The sequence below is a fragment of the Babylonia areolata genome, chromosome 9 (assembly GCF_041734735.1).
Source record: "Babylonia areolata isolate BAREFJ2019XMU chromosome 9, ASM4173473v1, whole genome shotgun sequence".
NCBI classification, from domain to species: domain Eukaryota; kingdom Metazoa; phylum Mollusca; class Gastropoda; order Neogastropoda; family Buccinidae; genus Babylonia; species Babylonia areolata.
The window spans coordinates 7,702,521-7,713,133 of record NC_134884.1 but is presented as its reverse complement, the minus strand read 5'-3'; the positions used below and the strand labels follow the sequence as shown (position 1 = coordinate 7,713,133).

Genomic DNA, 10,613 nt, shown 5'->3' with positions numbered 1-10,613 from the left:
ATAATAACTATAAACAAAAAAAAACAACAAACAAACAAAAAAACAACAACAACACAATAATAAATAAATAAATAAATAAGATAACAATGATGATAAATAAGCAAATAGATGTAAAACATGAAGACACACATATCGCATATACACCCACACATGCACAACAGATATGCACCGAACATGCAGTTTCACAGATATGAAAGCACAGTCAAATACATATAAACGTACATGAGCTCCAACACACACACACACACACACACACACACACACACACACATTACCCTGCACCTTCCTCTACCCCCCTCCTCCACACACTCACTTGGTTCACTCAAGTTCTCAGCACTGACGTCACTGGTGACGTCACTGAGTGAGTGGAATTTCAAATTCTGATCTGCCTGCCCCGGGCCGCGGCCGGCCGGCGTGGATCACCGTGTTTGTGGCCGCTGCGTCCAATGGATATCGACGGAGAGACTGAGATTATAGAGAGACGGAGGGATGTGTGTGTGTGTGTGTGTGTGTGTGTGTGTGTAAAGGGGGGTCGGTAGAGGGGGTAGGTAGGGGGGATTGATGGGAGTGGGGGGAGGGGGGGGGGGGGGGGGGAGGGGGTGTGTATGAAATGGACTTTTGTACTGAGGACAGCGTGAGGGCGACTCAGTGACAGAGAGAGAGGGGGGGGAGGGAGAGATAGAGGGAGAGAGAGAGGGGGAGAGAGAGGGGGGAAGGAGAGAGGGGGAAGGAGAGAGGGAGAGAAAGGGAGGGAGAGAGAGGGGGGAGAGAGAGAGGGGGAAGGAGAGATGGAGAGAAAGGGAGGGAGAGAGAGGGGGAGAGAGAGAGGGGGGGAGAGAGAGAGGGGGGAAAGAGAGGGGGGGAGAGAGAGAGGGGGAGAGAGAGAGGGGGGGAGAGAGAGGGGGGGAAGGAGAGAGGGAGAGAAAGGGAGGGAGAGAGAGGGGGGAGAGAGAGAGGGGGAAGGAGAGATGGAGAGAAAGGGAGGGAGAGAGAGGGGGAGAGAGAGAGGGGGGAGAGAGAGAGGGGGAAGGAGAGAGGGAGAGAAAGGGAGGGAGAGAGAGGGGGGAGAGAGAGAGGGGGAAGGAGAGATGGAGAGAAAGGGAGGGAGAGAGAGGGGGAGAGAGAGAGGGGGGAGAGAGAGGGGGGGAAGGAGAGAGGGAGAGAAAGTGAGGGAGAGAGAGGGGGGAGAGAGAGAGGGGAGAGAGAGAGAAGGGGAAGGAGAGAGGGAGAGAAAGGGAGGGAGAGAGAGAGAGACTGAGAGAGAGATGAGTGAAATTATGTTATTCAATTATTCAGTTATAAATTTGTGTGAGAAAAACTATACACAAAGAAGCTCGTAAAAGAACGTCGGCCGCACCCCGGCGTGTCGGGATATCTCAGTAGTTATTGTAAGGTTAGTATTCGCGCGCGCGCACTGCACACACACACACACACACACACACACACACACACACACACACGTACACATACACACACACACACACACTGACACACACACACCGAACGCAGACAAACACACAAAGAAAACACACATACATACACACAGACACACATACACGCACAGAAAACACACACACACATACACACACACACACACACACACACACACACACACAAAGAAAGCAATCTGAGTCACACACACACCGAACACATACACCGAATACACATGGCAAACACATACACACACACACACACACACACACACACACACCCGGCACACACACACACACACACACACACACACGGTTATACAGAGATCGGGTAGAAATGCCGGTATGCCACGTGTTCAACCAGGTATTGTAACGATCGAACTGAAGGGGTGGGGTGAGGGGGGAGGGGGAGGGGGGGGGGCGGAGAAATATCAGTTTATAAATATTCTTATTTTAATCAAACTTGTGCGCTGTAGCCACATTTCGTAACTCAGTACTCAACTGCACGTAGGTTTGATTATTGACTGAGAACAATGGCAGCCGGACGAAATAAAACAACTGCTGTTAACTTCCCTCTTCAGTTTTTTTCTTTTCTTTATTTCCAACTGAAAATAAAGGACCTCTCACTTCCGTCGGAAAAAAAAAACTTAAGTCAATGCATACTATAGAATTAAAGCCGCGATATAACTGCATATCATAGAAGTTATATATATATATATATATATATATATATATATATATATATAACTGTCAACCGTAGAATGCTTCACGGATTGTTTTGTCCAGCCGAAGACCTTGCAGGTCAAGGCCGAAAGGAACGACCCATGCAAGATCTGTAACTCTACGCCAATGCAACGTGGAACTGTCGTGTGAACAAGTTACTTGGGCACGCAGTCGAGTGTTGCTTTTCCCGGCCGTCAGTTCAGTTGTATTGCCTCCCTGTTGTCCACACAGGATGAGGAAGAATTTTGTTTAATGTCCCGTCACACATATCGGTGATTGAAAACATTTTGTTAAAGTATTTATGAATACAATTTGAGTATTATCGGTTAGAAGGGGTGGGAGATATGAATGAATGGAGGGTTGGGGGAGACTGTGGGCAAATGAGGGTGAAATGAGGGTGAAATTTGAAAAAAAAAAAAAAAAAAATCTAAAAATAATTACAGGAAATTACTCAAAGGACTTCGTAAATGAGAAGCCGTTAAACTGACAAGCGAAATAACTAGTGATAATGAATGCAAAAAGTCAAAAACATCAACGTTCTCAGTCACTTGTGAAGACACATTTTCGTGTACATAAGGCTTCATCAAGCTACAGTAAAAAAAAAATTATATGCTTAATTGTCAGGTTACTAAAACATATGCACTTGACATAAGAACAATACTTGGTCCGTAATGAATTTGATAACAGTCCGAGAGCTAAACTCCACACAGGTACACGAAGCACCGAACATTGTTCAATGTCAATTTCTCGCACCCGTCTGTCACGAGAAAACCACGAGCAGATTCGGACTTTTTTTTTTTTTTTTCAAGATAAATTTCCAGCAGGACATACATGTGTTAATGGCGACTGATAACGGTGTCATTGTGTGTGTGTGTGTGTGTGTGTGTGTGTGTGTGTGTGTGTGTGTGTGTGTGAAAGAACCTGTGTGTAGTGTGCGTGTGTGTGTGTTGTTTGAAAGAGAGAGCCAGAGAGAGAGAGAGAGAGAGAGAGAGAGAGTGTGTGTGTGTGTGTGTGTGTGTGTGTGTGTGTGTGTGTGTGTGTGTGTGTGTGTGTGTGTGTGTGTGTGTGTTGTGTGTGTGTGTCAGTGTGTGTGTGTGTGTTGTTTCGGAAAAGCCCGGCTGTGTGTGTGTGTGTGTGTGTGTGTGTGTGTGTGTGCCGTGAGAGAGAGAGAGAGAGAGAGAGAGAGAGAGAGAGAGAGGGAGCGCCCGCGCGCACGAAGGTCTATGTATGTGTGCGTGTGGAAGGGGAACGGGTCAATAGATAACCTGATATTCTGCGTCGGTTGATAACAGTGCCCAAAATAAATTACTCGATTCTGAACTGATGCCGGTTGTTTACTGACTATTGAGACGTAGGCCTGTGTAAGAATTTTAAAACGCAATGTCTGTATGACACAAGAAAACCTCACCCCAAAGTGATCGACGAAATTGCGCGACAGGGGGTAAAAAAAAAATGTTGGCTGAACAGTTTGTTTACAAACAGACCGGTCTCCTCACCTACAAATGTCGACTTCTTCCGCGTCGTCGGGGAGGCGACATGATGCGTAGTAACTGACTGTTCCTTTCAAATATGCATGCTATATGAAAATTAGTCCCTACTTCATATGCCGACAAAATTTTATTTCCCATTCGCTTATTCGTTGAATTTAACTGTAATTTTAAAAGTATATGAAATATGTATTTCTGTAGTGTGAAAGGCCTGCTGTCTAAAACGATCTTCCACAAAATAAGGAAAATATGGAGACAGGATTTGAGCAGGGTACAAGAATAATCCTGATCACAACGACAACAAAGGAGTGTTGCGTGTCGGCGCGAATGGGTTGCAACCAGCAGCCAATGAAAAGTCGAGCTGGAACAGAAAACATGAACACGCAGCAGCCGCATGATCAACATACGTCGATTTGTTTACATAATTTGGCACGATATCGTGGATATTTTGATTTGATTATGACTTATGTTTATTTAGGGTTCATATATATACCATTCTTTATCATTTTAGATTTATTTGAGGTGTACTTTTACAAAATCGGTGAAAAATATACCGAACTACTTTCTGACGCGTAGAGATCTGGGCGGTATGGCGTTAACCAACGCGGAACGTAAACACAAGTTCATTCAGCAGACGGCGCTTGTTGTGTGTTGCTGGAGAAAACAACGTTCTTAAATTTATTGAACGAAAATGCCTGTTTTGATGGCCGAAACTAACACAACGCAGCCCAAACCTTCTTCTTACGAGATGGACAAGCTGGTAGAAGAAGTTCGGGAGCGACTTTGTCTCAAAAGTCGTGAAAAACTGAACTCTGTTCGCCGTTCCACGCCGTACAGCCGAAAAGGGTCTGCTTTTGTTGACAGTCCTGAACATGGCGAATCCCCGCATCGCTTCTCACAAAGGGCGCGAGACGTCAACAGCAGGCGTGAAACGTGCAGTCGGTGTTCGTGGAGAGCGACGAAGTGCAAGTGTACTCGTTCCTCGGACTTGACAGAAGCGCCCAGTCTGTTGAAGCAGCTTTTGGCCGAGCATCGGTTGATACAAGAAGCCGTTCGTCGAATTCACCTGTTAAATCGCCAGTGTGACGACACGGTTTCAGATCTGAAACAAGCGTCTCCTTGTTCAGTGAGGAGTATCTCTTCGGACTCGGTGGATTCCAGTTCGTTCTCTAGCACCAGTGACTTATGAATGGCAGCACTTTGTTTTTGTTTCTGGAAATTAGACGAGCGTGTATGTGACATTGTGAGTATAGTACACTATATATGTTGTCTGTGTTTTCCGGTGCTCCCATTGTGTCGGTACCACTCCCCTCACTTCATGTCAGGACTGCTTCATTCAACGATTTAACTTTCACCTCAATTCTTGCCCCGGGAAAAATATATATCAGGGAATAACTGAACGTTTTGAAAAGGCATAAAAAATAGCGTGTGTTGCCATGGAGGATGTGATCTGTTTAGGGCAAGGAAAAACTCCTTTTTTTTTCTTTCTTTCTTTCTTTCTTTTACGTAACATATTTCGACTTGCTAGGCGACCACTGCCTTGCCAGGCCGTCGACCATCAACAACGCAAAATACCTCTGCTGGAAAGCCGAGTCATTGTTGCCTTGCCGTGAAGGATTGGTGACCTGTCTCTGCACCCTCAACCCTCAACTCTGTTCACCCACCAACATCCCTCCCTCCCTCCCGGAAAACCCAGACACAACATGGCGGGAAAGGCACTCTCGGCGTGCGTGGCCCGACAAGTGGGTCACGGTGTGTTGTGTTGTGCTATGGTGGCTGGGGAGTGGCGGAGATGGCTCTGGCTGGTGAATAGAGCTGAACTGAGTGGTGGCGCTTTGCATGCCAAGCCACATGACTTAGATCCAACTGTGTTGTGTTGTGCTGCTTTGCAATGGCTTGGGGTTGTACGCGAGTCCTGGGCAACTAATTAGCATCGTGAAAGACGTGTAGTTTCATTGGACAGGAAGTCTGATCAAAGGGGTGGCGTGAGTGTGTGGTGTGTGTGTGAAGGGACATCACCGAATATGCGAGAGGTCGACACAGAGAGCGCGATTGTGTGTGTGTGTGTGTGTGTGTGCTATTTGAATGTGTGCCTGTGAAACTGAAAGTGTGTGCTGCAAATTAGATATGGGCAATGGTGAAGTTGTGTGTCAAGTTAGTTATGCTCCGCATGAAAGTTAAAGAAAAGAGGAAGAGAGTTTGATTTTGTATGCATATTGCAAAAACTGAATGTGTGTGTGTTACAAAGATTATTGTGCCCTGTGGTAAACCTGTTAACCTTTGAGAGTATCGACTTAAAGTGTTAAGATCGATTTTGTATGTATGTGTGTGTGTGTGTCCATTTGTATACATGTAATGCTGTGCATTGCATTTACATTACAATGAGTATGTAAAGCTCTGAATGAGTGAGAATGTGTTGAATTTGACGTCAAAATGTACATGACTGAGTATTTGGCCCACAGGTAATCACTGCCAATTAATTCTAATTTCTATGTATTGTTAATTGAATGGCCAATGTACCAGTGGTTGTTGGGTGGTACAGTTGATGCAGAAGCTGTCTGATCTCAAAACATTGAAGTCGTGAATGTGCGTGTGGTCATTCAGTGGGAAACTGGCTGTGTCAGAGAAACGTTGGTTATATATATAGAAACTGTTTGCAGCAATTAGTTCTATGTTATTTAACTTAAAGTGAAAGCAAGTTGCAATGCAAGTTTCATTTCATTATTATACATATAATGATATATATATATATCTATATCTATATTCATTTTCATTTGAGGCATTAAGTGATTAACTAAGTGATTAACGTTTCTGATTTAGTATAAATTTAACAAGACTTTGTAAGTTTATTGTTGACTGTATTCCTCGGAGTTCTGCTGATGAGTTCTTCAACTCAAGATTGTGTGACAGTGTTGGATTTAGCACATAGCCATTTTTGTTTCGTTTTTGTTTGTTGGTTGGTTTTTTGCTCTTTTTTTTTTTTTTTTTTTTTTTTTAAATAAGAATTCAATTTCAAGGAGGTGTCTGGGCCTGCAGACAGATCTCCATTTATGCTACACCACATAATAATAATAATAATAATAATGTACATTTATATAGCTGTTGTAGACTAATAGCAAAGCAGCAGCCTAACATGCTGCTCAGACCTTGATCAAGATCGCTGAACTTTGTGAAGCAAAGGTGTTGATCTAAAGAAAGTGGGTCAGTTACGAGTGGAAAACCCTAGCGTATCTGAATGAATGTGGAGATCATTTTTGATTTCCGTGAACAGGAACATGCACTTCATACAGATCTTGGATTGTGTAAAGTTATTGTTTGTCACGAAGTCAACTGTGTGTGAATGGGTGAATATGATTGAGAGTTATGTGTGAAAGATAATTTTTTGGCAAAGGTTTCCATCTTGAGGGAGATATTACTCAATTATATATTTTAAATCTTTTTGTTGAATTGTCATTCTTCATAGAAAATATATGACCTCTCTCTCTGTCTCCTTCAGAAAAGTTGTCTGACTCTTTGAAAATTCCTACCAGAGCAAGGTCACACTCACAGTAGACACTTGTTGTTTTTTTTCTAAACGAGAGCCATGTGTTTATATCAATATTGATCATTTGATAAATCCGTCTGTTTGTTGTACTGTAACACTTTCAGGTCTTTGGTCTGCAGGGCAGTCATTATACATGTTCTGAAAGATCTCATTTTTTCAGAAAATGAGAGTTTGTTGTATCCAGTATTTGTACCATATTGTTAGTTTTTTGTTTTTTTTAAAATTAATTATAATTTATGTAAGTTAGAAATTATAATTTGTAGAATAACATTTTTAAAAAAACAAGATAAGGATAAACACACATTTTGAGACAATGAATTGAATTTATTATGTGGATTTTGATGTCTAGCTTTTCTCTGGATGAATTACACAGATGAATTTTTTTTTTTTTTTTTTTTTTTTTTTTTTTTTAAATAATGTCAGATTTGCCTTGAATATCATAAATGTGCAAAAGCACGGATGACCGGCAAATGGTGCTTTTTAGTTTTAACTTTTTTTTTTTTTTTTTTTTTTTGTATTAGCCAATTAAAGTTATATATGTATTTCTTGTTATTAACATATCTTCCTTCAATTGTTTGAGGATATATACATGTATATGTTCTTGTGCGATACAGAAAAGTTATAATTTTTACGGTTTTCCTGTGATACAGAGACAGTTGAGTCTTAAACTGTCCAGCAGCCATTCAGCTTCTTGTGAGAACTTGTGTCCTTCGATTCCAGGGTGCTTTCTACCCTGTGGCGGATTTGGTCAGAAACAGGTTACTGAACTAATATCTGCAAATTTCGCTTGAATAGGGTCATACATGTGTATTTCATGGAGTTGTTCAAATTTGTTCTGTTGAAATGACTGCTTAAAACTGCCTGAAAATAGTTGATATAGTGTGCAAGAGACTAAAAGAGGAAAAGAATGCATTGTTATTTGGATATATTTCTATGGGGTCTTGCAAACATTGCTTGTCAGTAGTTTCAGAATTTGTTTACTTTCTAAACAGCATGTTGTAAAACACTTGTAGATTGATGAGAAATGCTCCACGGAACGGGAGTTATGGAGTGGGTGATTTGATGTGAACATGGTATTTGATTGAAAACAAACAAAAACGTAAAAACAAAATCTAGAAAAGTAGAATTCCTCCATCAGTAGAACATAGCATTAATTGCAGCATGTACATGACTGAAAATGAGTGATATGGTGTAGATAATATTTGTTTGCTGTATATGTTAAAAAGTTAACTGAATTTTTTTTTTTTTTTTAATAATTTTTTTAATTATTTTTTTTTTTTTTTTATACCTTTTTAGTTTTTTCTTTTCTTTTCTTGTCTTTTGACTGCAAGGGAAGCACTTTTTTCTGTTCATTCATATTTGGAGTTGTCCATTTTTCATTTGAGTTCACTTCCAAAAGGCTTTGGATTTGAACATTTAATGCACTGTGGTACTTTTTTTTTTTTTTTTTTGGACATTAATGATTGGTGAGCAGGTTTGGCTCTGTTTTTGAAGAGAACTGAGAAGTTGTGTAAAATTCTTCAAGCTGATCTTTTAAACTTGTTTGTTTTGTTTTTTGGTTTTGTTTTTTGTCTATCAAATTCACCATCTGTTGCTTTTTATTTATATTTGTGTGTGTGTGTGTGTGCACGTGTCATTGTCATTGTGTGTGTATGATTCAGACAAGGAATCACTTCAGTATCTGTTGATCATGTTTGTTTTTTGTTTTGTTTCTATTTACTGCCAAACTCGCACCCTCCCCACACCCCCACACCCTTCACATGTATATGTCACATATAAATATAGATGTATGTACCCCACCCCCACGTGTTCCCCCATCACCCCTGTTTAGTTCGTCCCCCCCCCCCCCCATCATGGAAAGCTGATGGTGATGATGTGATGTTCCTCTGAATACTCATTGACTGTTCAGGAACCATTGTTTGATGCTTGCTAATGTGTGATGTTACCATGAGAGAGAAAGACGTGTGGATATGTAGATGTTTAAAAGTGAGGCTTTGAACTTGTGAAAGGATAAAGTTCAGTGTGCTCCTATGTTGTGGGTGGGTGGGTGTGTGCGTGCATTTTTGGTACTTTATGATTCTTTGTATTGAGAAGAAAAGAATTAAAAAGAAAAGAAAAACTCAAAGTTTGTGAGATTTTATAATTCTTTATTGGATGTGGTTACTCATCTCTCTCGCTCTGTGTCTCTGTCTCTATCTCCCTCCCACCCTCTTTCTCAATACCTCTATGCGTGCGTGCGTGTGTGTGTGTGTGTGTGCTTCATGTAATAGAATGTATTTTGTCAAAAACACATTCCACACCCACCCAATTCCGGTTCTTCACAACTACAAACACACACTCACACACACATTTTATACAAACACACACACACATTATACAAGCATACACATGCACACATACACTCTCTCTCTCTCTCTCTGCTACTCAACCTCCGATTTTGTGTCGTTTCCCTCCGAAAGCTGCAATGCATGTTCCTAAAATGCAACCACCCCTCCCCACACGCACACTCAAAATGCGCACGCGCGCCGCTTGAGAAAAATGGTTTCCTTAGCACGTGACATAAACTCGCTGGTTAGTAACAATCGGATTTTAAAGTCGACACCCACCTGAGGTGATTAATAAAGAAAAAAAACAAAACAAAGCAACTGCCAGTGTAGTATCCGCAAGGGTCTGGGTTCAAATCCCGCTCTCGCCCTATCTCCCAAGTTTTTTTTTTTTTTGCTGCCCCATCATCTGCACCGTTTCAGTGGCATTACTCCCACGCCGCTCATTTAGATTCCCCCATACACAGCCACACCCGGGTTCGTCCGTCGCAGTTCCAGCGTCGGCAGTCCACTGGGAACCATCGATGTTAGGTCGCCAGGAGGCCACACACCAGAGGAGACCCTGCACTGCTGCTGAGTCACTTCGGTGGTGTTCAGTGGTGCCTGTTCTGTTTTTTTAACGTACTTAGAACACCACCTACTAAGCCCCCTACTAACGACAATAATGGCTTAGTCCCGGAGCCAGACTGAGTGAGCGTCTCTCCCAGAGTGGAGACCGCCACCACGTCCCTCAAACAACAGCCCCCCATGAATCTTTCGACACTGACGACATTGACAGGACTCACCCCAAGCACGGAAGTGGAGGGGTATCGAAACTGAGGTCACCATGAGAGCCACAGACTTTGTTCTCCCAAGTTTAACTGGAAAATCAAACTGAGCGTCTAGTCACTCAGATGAGACGATAAACCGAGGTACTATGTGCAACACGAATTTCTAGCGCACTGATGGAGAACTCTTGACAAGAAAAGTGTTGTCCAATGGCAAAATTCTGCAGACGGAATCCACTCTGATATGTACACAAATAATATTATATCAGTAATTCATTATGCATACACTCGATCAAGGACTTTGCAGATGACCGCAACAGATGGAGAAGCACTCTCAA

At 42.1% G+C, this 10,613-nt stretch overlaps 1 protein-coding gene across 1 annotated transcript; it reads left to right on the top strand.

The window, feature by feature from the left end:
- The first annotated feature begins 4,281 nt into the window (after window positions 1–4,281).
- LOC143286036 (uncharacterized) lies at window positions 4,282–9,302 on the top strand. Its single transcript, XM_076593558.1, has one exon. It carries the CDS (start codon window positions 4,332–4,334, stop codon window positions 4,827–4,829), a length of 498 nt encoding a protein of 165 aa, XP_076449673.1. The 5' UTR covers window positions 4,282–4,331; the 3' UTR covers window positions 4,830–9,302.
- The last annotated feature ends 1,311 nt before the right edge of the window (window positions 9,303–10,613 follow it).